Source organism: Euprymna scolopes, chromosome 28, assembly GCF_053919585.1.
Source record: "Euprymna scolopes isolate OS-2025 chromosome 28, ASM5391958v1, whole genome shotgun sequence".
Lineage (NCBI taxonomy): Eukaryota > Metazoa > Mollusca > Cephalopoda > Sepiida > Sepiolidae > Euprymna > Euprymna scolopes.
In genome coordinates, this window is record NC_136509.1 from 61,481,589 (window position 1) to 61,508,736 (window position 27,148).

General features: G+C 34.6%; 1 protein-coding gene across 1 annotated transcript in view; it reads left to right on the forward strand.

Annotated features, from left to right (window-relative positions):
* LOC145249674 (fatty acid-binding protein, liver-type-like) overlaps nt 1–27,148 on the forward strand; it is a 226,783-nt gene that overhangs the window by 152,349 nt on the left and 47,286 nt on the right. The window contains exon 2 of the mRNA XM_080111462.1: nt 20,970–21,151. Coding sequence (XP_079967588.1) covers nt 20,970–21,151 — 182 coding nt within the window. The remainder of the gene's footprint in view (nt 1–20,969; nt 21,152–27,148) is intronic.

Genomic DNA, 27,148 nt, shown 5'->3' on the forward strand with positions numbered 1-27,148 from the left:
ATACTTCCCTTTATTCATCCTATTCGAGACATGGACACTTAACAAATGGACAGATACTATACTTCCCTTAATTCATCCTATTCGAGACATGGACACTTTTAAGCAATGGACGGATACTATACTTCCCTTAATTCATCCTATTCGAGACATGGACACTTTTAAGAAATGGACGGATACTATACTTACTATAATTCATCCTATTCGAGACATGGACACTTTTAAGAAATGGACGGATATTGTACTTCCCTTAATTCATCCTATTCGAGACATGGACACTTTTAAGAAATGGACGGATACTATACTTCCCTTAATTCATCCTATTCGAGACATGGACACTTTTAAGAAATGGACGGATACTATACTTCCCTTAATTCATCCTATTCGAGACATGGACACTTTTAAGAAATGGACGGATACTATACTTCCCTTAATTCATCCTATTCGAGACATGGACACTTTTAAGAAATGGACGGATACTATACTTCCCTTAATTCATCCTATTCGAGACATGGACACTTTTAAGAAATGGACGGATACTATCCTTCCCTTTATCCATCCTATTCGAGACATGGACACGTTTAAGAAATGGACGGATACTATACTTCCCTTAATTCATCCTATTCGAGACATGCACACTTTTAAGAAATGGACAGATACTATACTTCCCTTAATTCATCCTATTCGAGACATGGACACTTTTAAGAAATGGACAGATACTATATTTCCCTTTATTCATCCTATTCGAGACATGGACACATTTAAGAAATGGACAGATACTATACTTCCCTTAATTCATCCTATTCGAGACATGGACACTTTTAAGAAATGGACGGATACTATACTTCCCTTAATTCATCCTATTCGAGACATGGACACTTTTAAGAAATGGACAGATACTATACTTCCCTTTATTCATCCTATTCGAGACATGGACACTTTTAAGAAATGGACAGATACTATACTTCCCTTAATTCATCCTATTCGAGACATGGACACTTTTAAGAAATGGACGGATACTATACTTCCCTTAATTCATCCTATTCGAGACATGGACACTTTTAAGAAATGGACAGATACTATACTTCCCTTAATTCATCCTATTCGAGACATGGACACTTTTAAGAAATGGACGGATACTATACTTCCCTTAATTCATCCTATTCGAGACATGGACACTTTTTAGAAATGGACAGATACTATACTTCCCTTTATTCATCTTATTCGAGACATGGACACTTTTAAGAAATGGACAGATACTATACTTCCCTTAATTCATCCTATTCGAGACATGGACACTTTTTAGAAATGGACAGATACTATACTTCCCTTTATTCATCCTATTCGAGACATGGACACTTTTAAGAAATGGACAGATACTATACTTCCCTTAATTCATCCTATTCGAGACATGGACACTTTTAAGCAATGGACGGATACTATACTTCCCTTAATTCATCCTATTCGAGACATGGACACTTTTAAGAAATGGACGGATACTATACTTACCTTAATTCATCCTATTCGAGACATGGACACTTTTAAGAAATGGACGGATACTATACTTCCCTTAATTCATCCTATTCGAGACATGGACACTTTTAAGAAAGTGACGGATACTATACTTCCCTTAATTAATCTTTTTCGAGACATGGACACTTTTAAGCAATGGACGGATACTATACTTCCCTTAATTCGTCCTATTCGAGACATGGACACTTTTAAGAAATGGACGGATACTATACTTCCCTTAATTCATCCTATTCGAGACATGGACACTTTTAAGAAATGGACGGATACTATACTTCCCTTAATTCATCCTATTCGAGACATGGACACTTTTAAGAAATGGACGGATACTATACTTCCCTTAATTCATCCTATTCGAGACATGGACACTTTTAAGAAATGGACGGATACTATACTTCCCTTAATTCATCCTATTCGAGACATGGACACTTTTAAGAAATGGACGGATACTATACTTCCCTTAATTCATCCTATTCGAGACATGGACACTTTTAAGAAATGGACGGATACTATACTTCCCTTAATTCATCCTATTCGAGACATGGACACTTTTAAGAAATGGACGGATACTATACTTCCCTTAATTCATCCTATTCGAGACATGGACACTTTTAAGAAATGGACGGATACTATACTTCCCTTAATTCATCCTATTCGAGACATGGACACGTTTAAGAAATGGACGGATACTATACTTCCCTTAATTAATCCTATTCGAGACATGGACACTTTAAAGAAATGGACAGATACTATACTTCCCTTAATTCATCCTATTCGAGACATGGTCACTTTTAAGAAATGGACAGATACTATACTTCCCTTTATTCATCCTATTCGAGACATGGACACATTTAAGAAATGGACAGATACTATACTTCCCTTAATTCATCCTATTCGAGACATGGACACTTTTAAGAAATGGACGGATACTATACTTCCCTTAATTCATCCTATTCGAGACATGGACACTTTTAAGAAAAGGACAGATACTATACTTCCCTTAATTAATCCTATTCGAGACATGGACACTTTTTAGAAATGGACAGATACTATACTTCCCTTTATTCATCCTATTTCAGCCTTGGACACTTTTAAGAAATGGACAGATACTATACTTCCCTTAATTTTCCTATTCGAGACATGGACACCTTTAAGCAATAGACGGATACTATACTTCCCTTAATTCATCCTATTCGAGACATAGACACTTTTAAGAAATGGACGGATACTATACTTACCTTAATTCGTCCTATTCGAGACATGGACACTTTTTAGAAATGGACAGATACTATACTTCCCTTTATTCATCCTATTCGAGACATGGACACTTTTAAGAAATGGATAGATACTATACTTCCTTTAATTCATCCTATTCGAGACATGGACACTTTTAAGCAATGGACGGATACTATACTTCCCTTAGTTCATCCTATTCGAGACATGGACACTTTTAAGAAATGGACGGATACTATACTTACCTTAATTCATCCTATTCGAGACATGGACACTTTTAAGAAATGGACGGATACTATACTTCCCTTAATTCATCCTATTCGAGACATGGACACTTTTAAGAAATGGACGGATACTATACTTCCCTTTATTAATCTTTTTCGAGACATGGACACTTTTAAGCAATCGACGGATACTATACTTCCCTTAATTCGTCCTATTCGAGACATGGACACTTTTAAGAAATGGACGGATACTATACTTCCCTTAATTCATCATATTCGAGACATGGACACTTTTAAGAAATGGACGGATACTATACTTCCCTTAATTCATCCTATTCGAGACATGGACACTTTTAAGAAATGGACGGATACTATACTTCCCTTAATTCATCCTATTCGAGACATGGACACTTTTAAGAAATGGACGGATACTATACTTCCCTTAATTCATCCTATTCGAGACATGGACACTTTTAAGAAATGGACGGATACTATACTTCCCTTAATTCATCCTATTCGAGACATGGACACTTTTAAGAAATGGACGGATACTATACTTCCCTTAATTCATCCTATTCGAGACATGGACACTTTTAAGAAATGGACGGATACTATACTTCCCTTAATTCATCCTATTCGAGACATGGACACTTTTAAGAAATTGACGGATACTATACTTCCCTTAATTCATCCTATTCGAGACATGGACACGTTTAAGAAATGGACAGATACTATACTTCCCTTAATTAATCCTATTCGAGACATGGACACTTTTAAGAAATGGACAGATACTATACTTCCCTTAATTCATCCTATTCGAGACATGGACACTTTTAAGAAATGGACAGATACTATACTTCCCTTTATTCATCCTATTCGAGACATGGACACATTTAAGAAATGGACAGATACTATACTTCCCTTAATTCATCCTATTCGAGACATGGACACTTTTAAGAAATGGACGGATACTATACTTCCCTTAATTCATCCTATTCGAGACATGGACACTTTTAAGAAAAGGACAGATACTATACTTCCCTTAATTAATCCTATTCGAGACATGGACACTTGTTAGAAATGGACAGATACTATACTTCCCTTTATTCATCCTATTTCAGCCTTGGACACTTTTAAGAAATGGACAGATACTATACTTCCCTTAATTTTCCTATTCGAGACATGGACACTTTTAAGCAATAGACGGATACTATACTTCCCTTAATTCATCCTATTCGAGACATAGACACTTTTAAGAAATGGACGGATACTATACTTACCTTAATTCATCCTATTCGAGACATGGGCACTTTTAAGAAATGGACGGATACTATACTTCCCTTAATTCATCCTATTCGAGACATGGACACTTTTAAGAAATGGACGGGTACTATACTTCCCTTAATTCATCCTATTCGAGACATGGACACTTTTAAGAAATGGACAGATACTATACTTCCCTTAATTCATCCTATTCGAGACATGGACACTTTTAAGCAATGGACGGATACTATACTTCCCTTTATTCATCCTATTCGAGACATGGACACGTTTAAGAAATGGACGGATACTATACTTACCTTAATTAATCCTATTCGAGACATGGACACTTTTAAGAAATGGACGGATACTATACTTACCTTAATTCATCCTATTCGAGACGTGGACACTTTTAAGAAATGGACGGATACTATACTTACCTTAATTCATCCTATTCGAGACGTGGACACTTTTAAGAAATGGACGGATACTATACTTCCCTTAATTCATCCTATTCGAGACATGGACACTTTTAAGAAATGGACGGATACTATACTTCCCTTAATTCATCCTATTCGAGACATGGACACTTTTAAGAAATGGACAGATACTATACTTCCCTTAATTCATCCTATTCGAGACATGGACACTTTTTAGAAATGGACAGATACTATACTTCCCTTTATTCATCCTATTCGAGACATGGACACTTTTAAGAAATGGACAGATACTATACTTCCCTTAGTTCATCCTATTCGAGACATGGACACTTTTAAGCAATGGACGGATACTATACTTCCCTTAATTCATCCTATTCGAGACATGGACACTTTTAAGAAATGGACGGATACTATACTTACCTTAAGTAATCCTATTCGAGACATGGACACTTTTAAGAAATGGACGGATACTATACTTCCCTTAATTCATCCTATTCGAGACATGGACACTTTTAAGAAATGGACGGATACTATACTTCCCTTAATTCATCCTATTCGAGACATGGACACTTTTAAGAAATGGACGGATACTATACTTCCCTTAATTCATCCTATTCGAGACATGGACACTTTTAAGAAATGGACGGATACTATACTTCCCTTAATTCATCCTATTCGAGACATGGACACTTTTAAGAAATGGACGGATACTATACTTCCCTTAATTCATCCTATTCGAGACATGGACACGTTTAAGAAATGGACGGATACTATACTTCCCTTAATTCATCCTATTCGAGACATGGACACTTTTAAGAAATGGACAGATACTATACTTCCCTTAATTCATCCTATTCGAGACATGGACACTTTTAAGAAATGGACAGATACTATACTTCCCTTTATTCATCCTATTCGAGACATGGACACTTTTAAGAAATGGACAGATACTATACTTCCCTTAATTCATCCTATTCGAGACATGGACACTTTTAAGAAATGGACGGATACTATACTTCCCTTAATTCATCCTATTCGAGACATGGACACTTTTAAGAAATGGACGGATACTATACTTCCCTTAATTCATCCTATTCGAGACATGGACACTTTTAAGAAATGGACGGATACTATACGTCCCTTAATTCATCCTATTCGAGACATGGACACTTTTAAGAAATGGACGGATACTATACTTCCCTTAATTAATCCTATTCGAGACATGGACACTTTTAAGAAATGGACGGATACTATACTTCCCTTAATTCATCCTATTCGAGACATGGACACTTTTAAGAAATGGACGGATACTATACTTCCCTTAATTCATCCTATTCGAGACATGGACACTTTTAAGAAAAGAACAGATACTATACTTCCCTTAATTAATCCTATTCGAGACATGGACACTTTTTAGAAATGGACAGATACTATACTTTCCTTTATTCATCCTATTTCAGCCTTGGACACTTTTAAGAAATGGACAGATACTATACTTCCCTTAATTTTCCTATTCGAGACATGGACACTTTTAAGCAATAGACGGATACTATACTTCCCTTAATTCATCCTATTCGAGACATAGACACTTTTAAGAAATGGACGGATACTATACTTACCTTAATTCATCCTATTCGAGACATGGACACTTTTTAGAAATGGACAGATACTATACTTCCCTTTATTCATCCTATTCGAGACATGGACACTTTTAAGAAATGGACAGATACTATACTTCCCTTAATTCATCCTATTCGAGACATGGACACTTTTAAGCAATGGACGGATACTATACTTCCCTTAATTCATCCTATTCGAGACATGGACACTTTTAAGAAATGGACGGATACTATACTTACCTTAATTCATCCTATTCGAGACATGGACACTTTTAAGAAATGGACGGATACTATACTTCCCTTAATTCATCCTATTCGAGACATGGACACTTTTAAGAAATGGACGGATACTATACTTCCCTTAATTAATCTTTTTCGAGACATGGACACTTTTAAGCAATCGACGGATACTATACTTCCCTTAATTCGTCCTATTCGAGACATGGACACTTTTAAGAAATGGACAGATACTATACTTCCCTTTATTCATCCTATTCGAGACATGGACACATTTAAGAAATGGACAGATACCATACTTCCCTTAATTCATCCTATTCGAGACATGGACACTTTTAAGAAATGGACGGATACTATACTTCCCTTAATTCATCCTATTCGAGACATGGACACTTTTAAGAAAAGGACAGATACTATACTTCCCTTAATTAATCCTATTCGAGACATGGACACTTGTTAGAAATGGACAGATACTATACTTCCCTTTATTCATCCTATTTCAGCCTTGGACACTTTTAAGAAATGGACAGATACTATATATCCCTTAATTTTCCTATTCGAGACATGGACACTTTTAAGCAATAGACGGATACTATACTTCCCTTAATTCATCCTATTCGAGACATGGACACTTTTAAGCAATGGACGGATACTATACTTCCCTTAATTCATCCTATTCGAGACATGGACACTTATAAGAAATGGACGGATACTATACTTACCTTATTTCATCCTATTCGAGACATGGACACTTTTAAGAAATGGACAGATACTATACTTCCCTTAATTCATCCTATTCGAGACATGGACACTTTTAAGCAATGGACGGATACTATACTTCCCTTAATTCATCCTATTCGAGACATGGACACTTTTAAGAAATGGACGGATACTATACTTACCTTAATTCATCCTATTCGAGACATGGACACTTTTAAGAAATGGACGGATACTATACTTACCTTAATTCATCCTATTCGAGACGTGGACACTTTTAAGAAATGGACGGATACTATACTTACCTTAATTCATCCTATTCGAGACGTGGACACTTTTAAGAAATGGACGGATACTATACTTCCCTTAATTCATCCTATTCGAGACATGGACACTTTTAAGAAATGGACGGATACTATACTTCCCTTAATTCATCCCATTCGAGACATGGACACTTTTAAGAAATGGACAGATACTATACTTCCCTTAATTCATCCTATTCGAGACATGGACACTTTTTAGAAATGGACAGATACTATACTTCCCTTTATTCATCCTATTCGAGACATGGACACTTTTAAGAAATGGACAGATACTATACTTCCCTTAATTCATCCTATTCGAGACATGGACACTTTTAAGCAATGGACGGATACTATACTTCCCTTAATTCATCCTATTCGAGACATGGACACTTTTAAGAAATGTACGGATACTATACTTACCTTAATTAATCCTATTCGAGACATGGACACTTTTAAGAAATGGACGGATACTATACTTCCCTTAATTCATCCTATTCGAGACATGGACACTTTTAAGAAATGGACGGATACTATACTTCCCTTAATTCATCCTATTCGAGACATGGACACTTTTAAGAAATGGACGGATACTATACTTCCCTTAATTCATCCTATTCGAGACATGGACACTTTTAAGAAATGGACGGATACTATACTTACCTTAATTCATCCTATTCGAGACATGGACACTTTTAAGAAATGGACGGATACTATACTTCCCTTAATTCATCCTATTCGAGACATGGACACTTTTAAGAAATGGACGGATACTATACTTCCCTTAATTAATCCTATTAGAGACATGGACACTTTTAAGAAATGGACAGATACTATACTTCCCTTAATTCATCCTATTCGAGACATGGACACTTTTAAGAAATGGACAGATACTATACTTCCCTTTATTCATCCTATTCGAGACATGGACACTTTTAAGAAATGGACAGATACTATACTTCCCTTAATTCATCCTATTCGAGACATGGACACTTTTAAGCAATGGACGGATACTATACTTCCCTTAATTCATCCTATTCGAGACATGGACACTTTTAAGAAATGGACGGATACTATACTTCCCTTAATTCATCCTATTCGAGACATGGACACTTTTAAGAAATGGACGGATACTATACTTCCCTTAATTCATCCTATTCGAGACATGGACACTTTTAAGAAATGGACGGATACTATACTTACCTTAATTTATCCTATTCGAGACATGGACACTTTTTTGAAATGGACGGATACTATACTTCCCTTAATTCATCCTATTCGAGACATGGACACTTTTAAGAAATGGACGGATACTATACTTCCCTTAATTCATCCTATTCGAGACATGGACACTTTTAAGAAATGGACGGATACTATACTTCCCTTAATTCATCCTATTCGAGACATGGACACTTTTAAGAAATGGACAGATACTATACTTCCCTTAATTCATCCTATTCGAGACATGGACACGTTTAAGAAATGGACGGATACTATACTTCCCTTAATTCATCCTATTCGAGACATGGACACTTTTAAGAAATGGACAGATACTATACTTCCCTTAATTCATCCTATTCGAGACATGGACACTTTTAAGAAATGGACAGATACTATACTTCCCTTTATTCATCCTATTCGAGACATGGACACATTTAAGAAATGGACAGATACTATACTTCCCTTAATTCATCCTATTCGAGACATGGACACTTTTAAGAAATGGACGGATACTATACTTCCCTTAATTCATCCTATTCGAGACATGGACACTTTTAAGAAATGGACAGATACTATACTTCCCTTAATTAATCCTATTCGAGACATGGACACTTTTTAGAAATGGACAGATACTATACTTCCCTTTATTCATCCTATTACAGCCATGGACACTTTTAAGAAATGGACAGATACTATACTTCCCTTAATTAATCCTATTCGAGACATGGACACTTTTAAGCAATAGACGGATACTATACTTCCCTTAATGCATCCTATTCGAGACATGGACACTTTTAAGAAATGGACGGATACTATACTTACCTTAATTCATCCTATTCGAGACATGGACACTTTTAAGAAATGGACGGGTACTATACTTCCCTTAATTCATCCTATTCGAGACATGGACACTTTTAAGAAATGGACTGATACTATACTTCCCTTAATTCATCCTATTCGAGACATGGACACTTTTAAGAAATGGACAGTTACTATACTTCCCTTTATTCATCCTATTCGAGACATGGACACTTTTAAGAAATGGACAGATACTATACTTCCCTTAATTCATCCTATTCGAGACATGGACACTTTTAAGCAATGGACGGATACTATACTTCCCTTAATTCATCCTATTCGAGACATGGACACTTTTAAGAAATGGACGGATACTATACTTACCTTAATTCATCCTATTCGAGACATGGACACTTTTAAGAAATGGACGGATACTATACTTACCTTAATTCATCCTATTCGCGACGTGGACACTTTTAAGAAATGGACGGATACTATACTTACCTTAATTAATCCTATTCGAGACATGGACACTTTTAAGAAATGGACGGATACTATACTTCCCTTAATTCATCCTATTCGAGACATGGACACTTTTAAGAAATGGACGGATACTATACTTCCCTTAATTCATCCTATTCGAGACATGGACACTTTTAAGAAATGGACGGATACTATACTTCCCTTAATTCATCCTATTCGAGACATGGACACTTTTAAGAAATGGACGGATACTATACTTACCTTAATTCATCCTATTCTAGACATGGACACTTTTAAGAAATGGACGGATACTATACTTCCCTTAATTCATCCTATTCGAGACATGGACACTTTTAAGAAATGGACGGATACTATACTTCCCTTAATTCATCCTATTAGAGACATGGACACTTTTAACAAATGGACAGCTACTATACTTCCCTTAATTCATCCTATTCGAGACATGGACACTTTTAAGAAATGGACAGATACTATACTTCCCTTTATTCATCCTATTCGAGACATGGACACTTTTAAGAAATTGACAAATACTATACTTCCCTTAATTCATCCTATTCGAGACATGGACACTTTTAAGAAATGGACAGATACTATACTTCCCTTAATTCATCCTGTTCGAGACATGGACACTTTTAAGAAATGGACGGATACTATACTTCCCTTAATTCATCCTATTTTAGACATGGACACTTTTAAGAAATGGACAGATACTATACTTCCCTTAATTCATCCTATTCGAGACATGGACACTTTTAAGAAATGGACAGATACTATACTTCCCTTTATTCATCCTATTCGAGACATGGACACTTTTAAGAAATGGACGGATACTATACTTCCCTTAATTCATCCTATTCGAGACATGGACACTTTTAAGAAATGGACGGATACTATACTTCCCTTAATTCATCCTATTCGAGACATGGACACTTTTAAGAAATGGACAGATACTATACTTCCCTTAATTAATCCTATTCGAACATGGACACTTTTAAGAAATGGACAGATACTATACTTCCCTTTATTCATCCTATTCGAGACATGGACACTTTTAAGAAATGGACAGATACTATACTTCCCTTTATTCATCCTATTCGAGACATGGACACTTTTAAGCAATGGACGGATACTATACTTCCCTTAATTCATCCTATTCGAGACATGGATACTTTTAAGAAATGGACGGATACTATACTTACCTTAATTCATCCTATTCGAGACATGGACACTTTTAAGAAATGGACGGATACTATACTTCCCTTAATTCATCCTATTCGAGACATGGACACTTTTAAGAAATGGACGGATACTATACTTCCCTTAATTCATCCTATTCGAGACATTGACACTTTTAAGAAATGGACGGATACTATACTTCCCTTAATTCGTCCTATTCGAGACATGGACACTTTTAAGAAATGGACGGATACTATACTTCCCTTTATTCATCCTATTCGAGACATGGACACATTTAAGAAATGGACAGATACTATACTTCCCTTAATTCATCCTATTCGAGACATGGACACTTTTAAGAAATGGACGGATACTATACTTCCCTTAATTCATCCTATTCGAGACATGGACACTTTTAAGAAAAGGACAGATACTATACTTCCCTTAATTAATCCTATTCGAGACATGGACACTTGTTAGAAATGGACAGATACTATACTTCCCTTTATTCATCCTATTTCAGCCTTGGACACTTTTAAGAAATGGACAGATACTATATATCCCTTAATTTTCCTATTCGAGACATGGACACTTTTAAGCAATAGACGGATACTATACTTCCCTTAATTCATCCTATTCGAGACATGGACACTTTTAAGCAATGGACGGATACTATACTTCCCTTAATTCATCCTATTCGAGACATGGACACTTATAAGAAATGGACGGATACTATACTTACCTTAATTCATCCTATTCGAGACATGGACACTTTTAAGAAATGGACAGATACTATACTTCCCTTAATTCATCCTATTCGAGACATGGACACTTTTAAGCAATGGACGGATACTATACTTCCCTTAATTCATCCTATTCGAGACATGGACACTTTTAAGAAATGGACGGATACTATACTTACCTTAATTCATCCTATTCGAGACATGGACACTTTTAAGAAATGGACGGATACTATACTTACCTTAATTCATCCTATTCGAGACGTGGACACTTTTAAGAAATGGACGGATACTATACTTACCTTAATTCATCCTATTCGAGACGTGGACACTTTTAAGAAATGGACGGATACTATACTTCCCTTAATTCATCCTATTCGAGACATGGACACTTTTAAGAAATGGACGGATACTATACTTCCCTTAATTCATCCCATTCGAGACATGGACCTTTTTAAGAAATGGACAGATACTATACTTCCCTTAATTCATCCTATTCGAGACATGGACACTTTTTAGAAATGGACAGATACTATACTTCCCTTTATTCATCCTATTCGAGACATGGACACTTTTAAGAAATGGACAGATACTATACTTCCCTTAATTCATCCTATTCGAGACATGGACACTTTTAAGCAATGGACGGATACTATACTTCCCTTAATTCATCCTTTTCGAGACATGGACACTTTTAAGAAATGTACGGATACTATACTTACCTTAATTAATCCTATTCGAGACATGGACACTTTTAAGAAATGGACGGATACTATACTTCCCTTAATTCATCCTATTCGAGACATGGACACTTTTAAGAAATGGACGGATACTATACTTCCCTTAATTCATCCTATTCGAGACATGGACACTTTTAAGAAATGGACGGATACTATACTTCCCTTAATTCATCCTATTCGAGACATGGACACTTTTAAGAAATGGACGGATACTATACTTACCTTAATTCATCCTATTCGAGACATGGACACTTTTAAGAAATGGACGGATACTATACTTCCCTTAATTCATCCTATTCGAGACATGGACACTTTTAAGAAATGGACGGATACTATACTTCCCTTAATTAATCCTATTAGAGACATGGACACTTTTAAGAAATGGACAGATACTATACTTCCCTTAATTCATCCTATTCGAGACATGGACACTTTTAAGAAATGGACAGATACTATACTTCCCTTTATTCATCCTATTCGAGACATGGACACTTTTAAGAAATGGACAGATACTATACTTCCCTTAATTCATCCTATTCGAGACATGGACACTTTTAAGCAATGGACGGATACTATACTTCCCTTAATTCATCCTATTCGAGACATGGACACTTTTAAGAAATGGACGGATACTATACTTACCTTAATTCATCCTATTCGAGACATGGACACTTTTAAGAAATGGACGGATACTATACTTCCCTTAATTCATCCTATTCGAGACATGGACACTTTTAAGAAATGGACGGATACTATACTTACCTTAATTTATCCTATTCGAGACATGGACACTTTTTTGAAATGGACGGATACTATACTTCCCTTAATTCATCCTATTCGAGACATGGACACTTTTAAGAAATGGACGGATACTATACTTCCCTTAATTCATCCTATTCGAGACATGGACACTTTTAAGAAATGGACGGATACTATACTTCCCTTAATTCATCCTATTCGAGACATGGACACTTTTAAGAAATGGACAGATACTATACTTCCCTTAATTCATCCTATTCGAGACATGGACACGTTTAAGAAATGGACGGATACTATACTTCCCTTAATTCATCCTATTCGAGACATGGACACTTTTAAGAAATGGACAGATACTATACTTCCCTTAATTCATCCTATTCGAGACATGGACACTTTTAAGAAATGGACAGATACTATACTTCCCTTTATTCATCCTATTCGAGACATGGACACATTTAAGAAATGGACAGATACTATACTTCCCTTAATTCATCCTATTCGAGACATGGACACTTTTAAGAAATGGACGGATACTATACTTCCCTTAATTCATCCTATTCGAGACATAGACACTTTTAAGAAATGGACAGATACTATACTTCCCTTAATTAATCCTATTCGAGACATGGACACTTTTTAGAAATGGACAGATACTATACTTCCCTTTATTCATCCTATTACAGCCATGGACACTTTTAAGAAATGGACAGATACTATACTTCCCTTAATTAATCCTATTCGAGACATGGACACTTTTAAGCAATAGACGGATACTATACTTCCCTTAATGCATCCTATTCGAGACATGGACACTTTTAAGAAATGGACGGATACTATACTTACCTTAATTCATCCTATTCGAGACATGGACACTTTTAAGAAATGGACGGGTACTATACTTCCCTTAATTCATCCTATTCGAGACATGGACACTTTTAAGAAATGGACTGATACTATACTTCCCTTAATTCATCCTATTCGAGACATGGACACTTTTAAGAAATGGACAGTTACTATACTTCCCTTTATTCATCCTATTCGAGACATGGACACTTTTAAGAAATGGACAGATACTATACTTCCCTTAATTCATCCTATTCGAGACATGGACACTTTTAAGCAATGGACGGATACTATACTTCCCTTAATTCATCCTATTCGAGACATGGACACTTTTAAGAAATGGACGGATACTATACTTACCTTAATTCATCCTATTCGAGACATGGACACTTTTAAGAAATGGACGGATACTATACTTACCTTAATTCATCCTATTCGCGACGTGGACACTTTTAAGAAATGGACGGATACTATACTTACCTTAATTAATCCTATTCGAGACATGGACACTTTTAAGAAATGGACGGATACTATACTTCCCTTAATTCATCCTATTCGAGACATGGACACTTTTAAGAAATAGACGGATACTATACTTCCCTTAATTCATCCTATTCGAGACATGGACACTTTTAAGAAATGGACGGATACTATACTTCCCTTAATTCATCCTATTCGAGACATGGACACTTTTAAGAAATGGACGGATACTATACTTACCTTAATTCATCCTATTCTAGACATGGACACTTTTAAGAAATGGACGGATACTATACTTCCCTTAATTCATCCTATTCGAGACATGGACACTTTTAAGAAATGGACGGATACTATACTTCCCTTAATTCATCCTATTAGAGACATGGACACTTTTAACAAATGGACAGATACTATACTTCCCTTAATTCATCCTATTCGAGACATGGACACTTTTAAGAAATGGACAGATACTATACTTCCCTTTATTCATCCTATTCGAGACATGGACACTTTTAAGAAATTGACAAATACTATACTTCCCTTAATTCATCCTATTCGAGACATGGACACTTTTAAGAAATGGACAGATACTATACTTCCCTTAATTCATCCTGTTCGAGACATGGACACTTTTAAGAAATGGACGGATACTATACTTCCCTTAATTCATCCTATTTTAGACATGGACACTTTTAAGAAATGGACAGATACTATACTTCCCTTAATTCATCCTATTCGAGACATGGACACTTTTAAGAAATGGACAGATACTATACTTCCCTTTATTCATCCTATTCGAGACATGGACACTTTTAAGAAATGGACGGATACTATACTTCCCTTAATTCATCCTATTCGAGACATGGACACTTTTAAGAAATGGACGGATACTATACTTCCCTTAATTCATCCTATTCGAGACATGGACACTTTTAAGAAATGGACAGATACTATACTTCCCTTAATTAATCCTATTCGAACATGGACACTTTTAAGAAATGGACAGATACTATACTTCCCTTTATTCATCCTATTCGAGACATGGACACTTTTAAGAAATGGACAGATACTATACTTCCCTTTATTCATCCTATTCGAGACATGGACACTTTTAAGCAATGGACGGATACTATACTTCCCTTAATTCATCCTATTCGAGACATGGATACTTTTAAGAAATGGATTGATACTATACTTACCTTAATTCATCCTATTCGAGACATGGACACTTTTAAGAAATGGACGGATACTATACTTCCCTTAATTCATCCTATTCGAGACATGGACACTTTTAAGAAATGGACGGATACTATACTTCCCTTAATTCATCCTATTCGAGACATTGACACTTTTAAGAAATGGACGGATACTATACTTCCCTTAATTCATCTTATTCGACACATGGACACTTTTAAGAAATGGACGGATACTATACTTCCCTTAATTCATCCTATTCGAGACATGGACACTTTTAAGAAAAGGACGGATACTGTACTTCCCTTAATTCATCCTATTCGAGACATTGACACTTTTAAGAAATGGACGGATACTATACTTCCCTTAATTCATCTTATTCGACACATGGACACTTTTAAGAAATGGGCGGATACTATACTTACCTTAATTCATCCTATTCGAGACATGGACACTTTTAAGAAATGGACGGATACTATACTTCCCTTAATTCATCCTATTCGAGACATGGACACTTTTAAGAAATGGACGGATACTATACTTCCCTTAATTCATCCTATTCGAGACATGGACACTTTTAAGAAATGGACAGATACTATACTTCCCTTAATTCATCCTATTCGAGACATGGACACTTTTAAGAAATGGACAGATACTATACTTCCCTTTATTCATCCTATTCGAGACATGGACACTTTTAAGCAATGGACGGATACTATACTTCCCTTAATTCATCCTATTCGAGACATGGTCACTTTTAAGCAATGGACGGATACTATACTTCCCTTAATTCATCCTATTCGAGACATGGACACTTTAAAGAAATGGACGGATACTATACTTCCCTTAATTCATCCTATTCGAGACATGGAAACTTTTAAGAAATGGACGGATACTATACTTACCCTTATTCATCCTATTCGAGACGTGGACACATTTAAGAAATGGACGGATACTATACTTCCCTTAATTCATCCTATTCGAGACGTGGACACTTTTAAGAAATGGACGGATACTATACTTCCCTTAATTCATCCTATTCGAGACGTGGACACTTTTAAGAAATGGACAGATACTATACTTCCCTTAATTCATCCTATTCGAGACGTGGACACTTTTTAGAAATGGACGGATACTATACTTACCTTAATTCATCCTATTCGAGACATGGACACTTTTAAGAAATGGACGGATACTATACTTACCTTAATTAATCCTATTCGAGACATGGACACTTTTAAGAAATGGACAGATACTATACTTCCCTTAATTAATCCTATTCGAGACATGGACACTTTTAAGAAATGGACGGATACTATACTTACCTTAATTCATCCTATTCGAGACATGGACACTTTTAAGAAATGGACGGATACTATACTTCCCTTAATTCATCCTATTCGAGACGTGGACACTTTTAAGAAATGGACGGATACTATACTTCCCTTAATTCATCCTATTCGAGACATGGACACTTTTAAGCAATGGACGGATACTATACTTCCCTTAATTCATCCTATTCGAGACATGGACACTTTAAAGAAATTGACGGATACTATACTTCCCTTAATTCATCCTATTCGAGACATGGAAACTTTTAAGAAATGGACGGATACTATACTTACCCTTATTCATCCTATTCGAGACGTGGACACTTTTAAGAAATGGACGGATACTATACTTCCCTTAATTCATCCTATTCGAGACGTGGACACTTTTAAGAAATGGACGGATACTATACTTCCCTTAATTCATCCTATTCGAGACGTGGACACTTTTAAGAAATGGACGGATACTATACTTCCCTTAATTCATCCTATTCGAGACGTGGACACTTTTAAGAAATGGACGGATACTATACTTACCTTAATTCATCCTATTCGAGACATGGACACTTTTAAGAAATGGACGGATACTATACTTACCTTAATTAATCCTATTCGAGACATGGACACTTTTAAGAAATGGACAGATACTATACTTCCCTTAATTCATCCTATTCGAGACATGGACACTTTTAAGAAATGGACAGATACTATACTTCCCTTAATTCATCCTATTCGAGACATGGACACTTTTAAGAAATGGACAGATACTATACTTCCCTTAATTCATCCTATTCGAGACATGGACACTTTTAAGAAATGGACGGATACTATACTTACCTTAATTCATCCTATTCGAGACATGGACACTTTTAAGAAATGGACGGATACTATACTTCCCTTAATTCATCCTATTCGAGACGTGGACACTTTTAAGAAATGGACGGATACTATACTTCCCTTAATTCATCCTATTCGAGACATGGACACTTTTAAGAAATTAACGGATACTATACTTCCCTTAATTCATCCTATTCGAGACATTGACACTTTTAAGAATTGGACGGATACTATACTTACCTTAATTCATCCTATTCGAGACATGGACACTCGCTCTGACTACGTTCAAATGACGCTTAGGATTCCACCCTGTTCTACAACTGATAAGAATTCAAATACCCAAATTACAAAGAGACATTAAACTAATTGTAATTATTAATGGATCAGTAACAAGATAGTGGCAGTAAAGAGTAGTCATGAAGATGTTGATCTTTGATATTTCTCGTTGCAGTATAATAGTGGAAGCAATTAAAACGAGCAAAAATAACTTCATTGTTTTCTCTGGGCTGTGTCTTAATTCCTGCTTGATTTATCTAGTTTTTGTTTTTTACCGCAAGATCATCCTATAGGGGATAGTCAGAAAGATGATTGCATCTTTAGGAATGATGAAAGAGTCCTATTTCACAATCACTTTTGTAGGCAGGCCCTTACTATGTCTTTCCACAATTTACAATCTTCTGTAATGCTTTCTAATGTGTGAATCATTTCGTTGATGTTAATAGGCAAGTCACCACAGTTCGAATCATTTTAATCCACATTACATTTGGTTGATCCCTCTTCATATCGGTTGGGGTGAGTGTGTCTTAATTCAATTCGCACTACGGTATCTTTCATGACATGTCTTATGAAATTTAAACGTCTTTTAACAGTGTAAGATAGTTTTATTACTTTTGCAAAAACTAGAAATCATTCTCATTTATTTTGTCTGTATTAATTCCAAAATCCAACAAGATATCAATAAATAAAGCAGATTACAAAATTTAACAAATTCTATTTTCCTTTTTTTGTTTCTTTTTCTAAAACAAGTATTGTTGCATAGTGTTGGGGGTCGTATTTAAAAGATACCATGGGGACATTCATATTGATGAGGGGGAGAGACATTTATACCGTTCTGGAGTGTTTCTTCTTATAACATATATTAGCGAGGGTTGAGATAGGGGATGCACATTCTTGGGAGAGTTACATAAAGTTCATAATAACGATGAGGGTGACAAAGTTCATATTAAGGATGTTTCACACACTACTTTTTGCTGTTGAATGATGACACGACACAGTTTTACAAAAACATGATGATAACTTCTTTATTATCGGATCGACCGGTTGAATGATGATGACGTCAAGGAATTCAAAGTCGTTCTACATGATTAAACGTTCTCTCATCGCTTCGAAAGGGAACATCCTCTGATCATGTCAGCTGTGTCCGACCGACTTTGCTGACTGTTCGATCCGGACTCGACTGCCTCTGATCTTCGACTAACTCTCTGCTAATCCTAGCTTCTATTATTGAGAATCTCCCTTTCTGCTATGACGTCATATGTATGGCTCTAAACGTGATCTACTCACGTGGCTTAAATATACGTGGCTGGACACGTGTTCCCACCACACACTTCTGCAGACAAAGAATTCTCACTAAGCTATTTTTCAATATATTTTTAAATTGTATTGTTCATTTTTTTTAGCTGACCTTTTTTAATTCAATTTCCATAAAAGAATGAACAATCAATTCTTTTTACAAACAAACACATCTAAACTATTTTATATGAAATTTAACAATGCGAAATTCTAACATTTCATTTTCTGAATCTATTTCTGAACCTTGCTTACAAAGTTCGAATCTCGGTCTATCCTAATCTCATTTTCCACTTATCTAATGTTCTTCTTACTTACAGGAAAAGGGGACCTTTTTCTAGTAACAGTATGACCGAAACGTACATACAAATATAAACAAAAATACGAGGAAGGGTAAGGAAAGGTAGACCATTGAGAAATTTGCAAATGTTTACAGTTTTGACAGACAGATACATGATTCAGGCAGAAACCAAAAACACTATTAGAAAAGTGAAAGACAAATTCCTCGAGTACATTGAAATACAAAAGGACAAACTTATTCAAATAAAACGGCTCGGCATGGCAATAATGAATAATAAGGACAAAACTTTTCTATGGGTAGAACTTGCTGCCTCAGCAAGTCATTGTGTAAAGTTAGTACAGTAAAAACTAGCGAGAACATGAAGGACGCCAGAATGCCGAAAATGATACATGAAACATTCCAGTGATACTAATAACTGTAAGAGCACTTTAAACGAGGAGAAGAAATTGAAATAATGAAATAAACTAACGCTGGATAAAACAAAATGACATTCAGAAAGAACATTACAATAAATAGAGGGTAAATATGCAAGGAGAATGTCCCGTTCCTAAAAGAAGAGTCAGGAAGGATGCAAATTCCGAGGTGAGAGAAAACTATTCTTACCTCCACTGCAGAAGAAATGGAGACAATTAAAATTCTTAGTAGGCTTATAACCAAATTCTAACCAACCCCATTATATGTCAGTTACTTTCACCCCCTCCCATACACAGCATCTAAAAACTGTTGCCATAGCATACTGTCGACACACCATCGACACACCATGTTCGGAAGTATTCCAATATAAACAATAAATTTACTCGCCCTCATTTCAATCTCTGAGGCAACCCGTATGCATTTAACACTTTACTCCTTTGTATTTAGTTCAACCTTTTTGTTTCGAACATTGTTTACTGATAACTTCTCATTGTATTAATTTTCAGGAATTCCTCCAGAATTGCAAGAAAGCATTCGCACTCTTCGAGGAACATTCGACTGTCGACAAGAAGGCGACCAATGGATTATTGAAGCCGGATTTGAGAACAAACCCGAACTGAAAAAAGTTTATAAATTTAAACCGGGTGTGCCTTTCGAAGATATTGATATATTTGGCCGCAAATTTAAGGTACACTTTCTACTCTTCCTTATTGCTGATTATGAGTTATGATTTCTTTTCTGACATTTATTGACCAAAATGTGTCTTACCTATAATTCAGTCTATGTTCATCTATAGATTAAGAATGTGTCTGCTGAAAGGCGGCCTAGGTGTTAAATCTCCCAGGAATAGTTATACCGGTGAGGCACGGGGGTTCCGTTCAAATTACAGCATTACACAGTAACTGATCCATGATGTCGCTTGTTTTATTGACATTAAATGAAATACGTAAATCTTGATTTAATAATTGATTTGTAAAAAATACTGTTTTATATTGTGACTGAAACCTGTGATATAAAATGATAGCTGTTACCGATTTATTTGAGTTAGTATATTAAGGAAAACAATGCTTGATTTTTAAATGAACGTTAGCGAATTACTTTTCTGTTATATTTTTAAAATTATCTGTATTTTAGGTACGTAATTAATGATTTTGTAGTGTATAATACAAAACCATATTAATACTTGATTTGTAACACTAACGTATTCGTTATTCTTTTTCTAAAACTAACTTGTCATTTTAAATGAGATATTTGTCGTTAGAACTTCTCTATATTTGTTTCTTGAATGTTTGTTTGTTGATAAAAATAAGCATAATGCATTGAGAGAAAATTAGTTCCGGTGTGCATAAGCGTCGTGAGATGATGCCATTTTTAATGCGTTATTCATCAAATCAATGCAGTACACTAAAGTACATCCTATGTAAATTAACCATTTCAATAATCCTTTATTCCCTATATTAACCATTTCAATAATCCTTTATTCCCTGTATTAACCATTTCAATAATCCTTTATTCCCTGTATTAACCATTTCAATAATCTTTTATTCTCTGTATTAACCATTTCAATAATCCTTTATTCCCTGTATTAACCATTTCAATAATCCTTTATTCCCTGTATTAATCATTTCAATAATCCTTTATTCCCTGTATTAACTATTTCAATAATCCTTTATTCTCTGTATTAACCATTTAAATAATCCTTTATTCTCTGTATTAACCATTTCAATGATCCTTTATTCTCTGTATTAACCATTTCAATAATCCTTTATTCTCTGTATCCATTTAGGTACACAAACAGAATGCAAGTGAAAGTCAGAGAGTGTTTGATATTTAATTTTAGAAAATAGTATTAGTGATGAAATTAAATAATAAACGGCAGCCTTATGAAACGCATACCTATGAAGGAATTCATATGAGTTTCGAGAGAGGACTTAATAAAAGTAAGATGAACGTCTACTACTTCTTTGAGGAATAACGCATTTGATAGAATCATCGTAGTCGGAATAAATGTAATGATTTATAAACGAGGATGAAATGTAAGAATATCTTCGTGAAACCCACTTTAGAAGTTGCTGCGTGTAGTGAATGCTAAAAATTACATAGAAAATCAGAAGCTACTATTCCAAGGCATTTTTGTAATTAATCAGAAGTGATTTTTCCAAGGTATTCATCCTCAAGCCCAAATATCAGGGGTTTATGTTTGTTTGTTAATTATGTTTTTGTAATGTTAAATGTTTTGCGTTAATTAGCGTCCCAAATTATCGTATGAAAAATGAATGGATCTCTTAGTAAACTGGAATTATCTCCCCCCCCCTGGCCGGTAACGCCATTATTTGTTGATTTTGTATGTAATGATATATATATATATATATATATATATATATATATATAAAATAAAAATTACAATTAAATTTACCAAAATGACCCAAGATGGTAAAACTAAAGTATATTATAAATATTAAAGAATTAATATTTATAAATTAATCTCAACCAGATGTAAACGCTCAATAAAATCAAATAGGAGATAAGGCTTATAATAAGAGCAAATAGTTAATCAAAAACTTTGAAAAGAGTTAAAATATATTTAATCATAAAAGGTAACACTTAATAAGTGGATAGTCCTTAATCCGCGGAGTTTTGAAAAAATAGTTTCCTTCTCATCAGAGGGTAGGAATTAGCAAAACGCGGGATCGGATTTTGCATACAAAAGTATTTGATGAAACTGCAAGTAAGTCAAAGATCTTACTTGATAACAAAAAGTGGAGCAGAGGGAATATGGTGAAGAAAAAGATGATTTCACGTAAATGGATAGTCTGGTGACAAGTAAATTATCCAATGACGGTAAAATAACAAAATTTAAATCCAAGGAAGTTAATTACATTTCCATTCGCACAAGTAAAATCCAAGGAAATTAAGTAATTGGAAGATGGTCCAAAATAATCAAAAAGGCCGAACTCCATGGAATAATTCAAATATGTAGAAGGAAAAGGGGAAAAAATTTCAATAATACAAATATAAGAAAAATAAGATATGCGTTTGACACGGCTGCCAAGACAAAAAGTAATTAAGAAAAATCAGTGAAGAAAAAGAAAAAAATCAGTGAAGAAGAAAAAAATCAGTGAAAAAAAATTAAATGGTGATAGAATTAAATATAAAATAGAAAAGCAAATGCCAAAATGACCCAGACAAAATAACGTTAAAAGGTGCGCAAAATACAGGGCAAAACAAGAGGTAAGCTGAAATGTACAGGTTATTACTTAAGAAAATGTCAACAAGAGTTATTTAAGTCACTAAATGGAAATAAATAAATAAATAAATAAATAAAAATAAATAAATAAAAATAAAATATAAAACAAAAAAAATAAAAAAAATTTTAAGGGAGAGGATAGCCGGTATCTGCAAATTCCGGATAAAGCAAGTGAGTATATAAGTAAATGCATATAGTAAAATATAAGTAAATATACATAATATACATTAAATACAGTAAATATAGATAAATATACATAATATATATATATATATATATATATATATATATATATATATATATATATATATATAGTAAGTTATAAAATATATATGGCGATTAAGCTACACTGAATATTCCGCGTTTCATCCACTCTATGACTCTTCAGGCTAATGCGCGAATTCTGTGGTTGTTAGTCGTTTTTATATGCGCATATTCTATTGAGATTTTAGTTAGCTAATCAGCTTTCTAGTATCCACCGCGCCCTTCCTATCAGCCAATGAGCATGCTCTTATCGGACGAAGGCCCATTTGACCTCTGGTTGACCTGTTCTTTTGTGTGTGCTCTATTTAGCCTGGATATTTAAAGAACCCCAACATCTATTAAACTGTAGAAGAGAAATAGAAAACAACTGTGTTCACAAGATAGGATAGCGATACAAAATAGTTTTAAAACTAACAAAAACAATAGAAAATAAACAAATAAATAAATTAATTAAACATGAATATACATAAACGATCACACATATATGTATGTATATATATGTGTATATATATATATGCATGTACACATATATATATTTATATATAAACTAACATAAAAAAAACAAAAAAAAACACTAACCTAGAGTTAAAACATATCAAGAAACTAAATATCCAGGCTAAATAGAGCACACACAAAGGAACAGGTCAACCAGAGGTCAAACAGGCCTTTGCTCGATAAGTTCATGCTCATTGGCTGATAGGAAGGGCGAGGTGGATACTAGAAAGCTTATTGGCTAACTAAAATATCAATAGAAGATGCGTATATAAAAACGATAAACAACCACAGAATTCGCGCATAAGCATAAAGAGTCCTAGAATGGATGAAACACGGAATATTCAGTGTAGCTTAATCGCCATATATATTTTATAACTTACTAACTAGCTGTACCTACGTATTGAGCACTTATATATATTAATATATATATATATATATATACAGTCCTGATCATAGCACTTAAGAAAGTGAGCGTTTACGCATATTATCGAATTTTTAATCAAACAAATGGTTGAAACCATTGCCAAAAGGGAAAATATGATGGAAAAAAATGAAATCTGCTTCATTCGAAACCTTAACCCTGATCTAATAATTATTTTTTAAAAAACAAAAATTTTCACCTGGTCAAAATGATAAGACCACTTTAATAAAATCGGCTAGTTTTGAAAAAAAAAATGACTACGAAAAGCTTTCTATGTTACTGAAAGCAACTTGTTAGTGGATAAAAAAAACATCTTACTAAATTATAAATGGCAAAAGGGAAACCATTATCAGAGTTTGAGAGAGGAAGGATCTTTGAGCTTAATAGGCGTGGACTCTCCCATAGATCCATTGCAAACGAAGTGAATCGTAGCAAAACGATCATCACAATTTTTTAAGAAATCGAGATCAATATGGGCGCAAAAAGAGTCCAGATCGACCAAAAAAAAAAAAAGCAATAACCCCATCACTGGATCGCCGTATCAGAAGAAGTTAAAAAAAACAAACTCCAGTATGAGCTCAAGTCGATTGAAAAGCCAAACAGCAGCAGAATGTAGTCCTAAAACCATCAGAAGGCATCTGAAAATGAAGGGTTTCAATCATTTAAAGCGACTGCAGAAACCACGTCTTCTTGAACAGCACAAAACTAACCGACTTAAATATGCCGCCAAATACCAGACTTGGGATAAAGAGAAGTGGGAAAATGTAATTTTCTCCGATGAGAAAAAGTTTAATCTAGATGGTCCAGATGGATTTCAACACTATTGGCATGAAAAAAATTTGCCCAAAGAGACTTTTTCAACTCGACATAGTGGAGGAGGGTCTTTAGTGATCTGGGGGGCTTTCTCGTCAGCTGGGCCCTAAAGTTGCAAGTAGTAAAAGGCCGGCAAACATCATTGAAGTACATTTCAATGCTTGAAAATGCTTCTATCAGGACTGAAGGTCCACGTCTGTGTGGAAGAAATTGGATTTTCCATCAAGACAACGCTGCGATACACACTTCTCGACAAGCACGAGAATACTTTTCTTCAAATAATAGAATTGTTAGATCATCCAGCATGTTCTCCGGACCTCAATCCCATTGAAAATCTTTGGGGATGGATGGCAAAAGAAGTGATCAAGGATGGAACCCAGTTTGATTCGATAAAGGAAATTTCTGATTCAGTTTTCAGTACATGGGATAAAATTCCTTCGCAACTGATAAAAAACTTAGTCGCAAGCATGAATTTTTGAAGTAATTCGTAATAATGGAGGCTATACTAAATACTGAGACCCTTTTTAGTAATTTATAATTGCCTTTTGTTAGATAAATTATCAGTGGTCTTATCATTTTGACCAGGTGAAAAAGTTTGCTTTTTAAAAAATAATTATTAGATCAGGGTTAAGGTTTCGAATGAAGCAGATTTCATTTTTTTTCCATCATATTTTCCCTTTTGGCAATGGTTTCAACCATTTGTTTGATTAAAAATTCGATAATATGCGTAAACGCTCACTTTCTTAAGTGGTATTATGATTTTGACCAGGACTATATATATATATATATATATATATATATATATATATATATATATATATATAGTGTCCATAAAGTTCGTGTGCACTTTAAAAAATTTATAACTTTATATTTGCGATAGAAATAATCTGTAAAAATGTTATAAAGTTTCATGTATCTAGTTTTAAGTATAATGTTTCAACAAGATGGAGCTCCTTGTCACTTAGCTCGACGTGTTAGTTTCTAAATCAAGAATTTCCTAACAGATGGATCGTAAGGGGTCGACCATTTCATTAGCCTCTACGTTCGCCAGATTTGACTCCATTAGATTTTTTATGGGAACATGTGAAAACAATTGTGTATGCAACCACACCTAGTTCATTGGAAGATTTGAAAGCTGGAATAACTAATGTGATTTCAGGCATTACTATAAATCATTTGGCAAATGTTTTTCGTGAACTACAAAATCGTATTACCCTTTGTATTGCTAATGATGGAGGGCATGTGGAAAGTTAAATAAAATTTCAATAAAAGCTAAAAAAATATAGATTTACCTCTATCAATCAATTTTACAGATTATTTCTATTGCAAATACAAATAAAGTTATAAATTTTTTAAAGTGCACACGGACTTTATGGACATATATATATAGCTTATTTTTTTACTTTAAAAAAGTGTAAAAAATGCCATTTTCTTTTAGTTTTTTT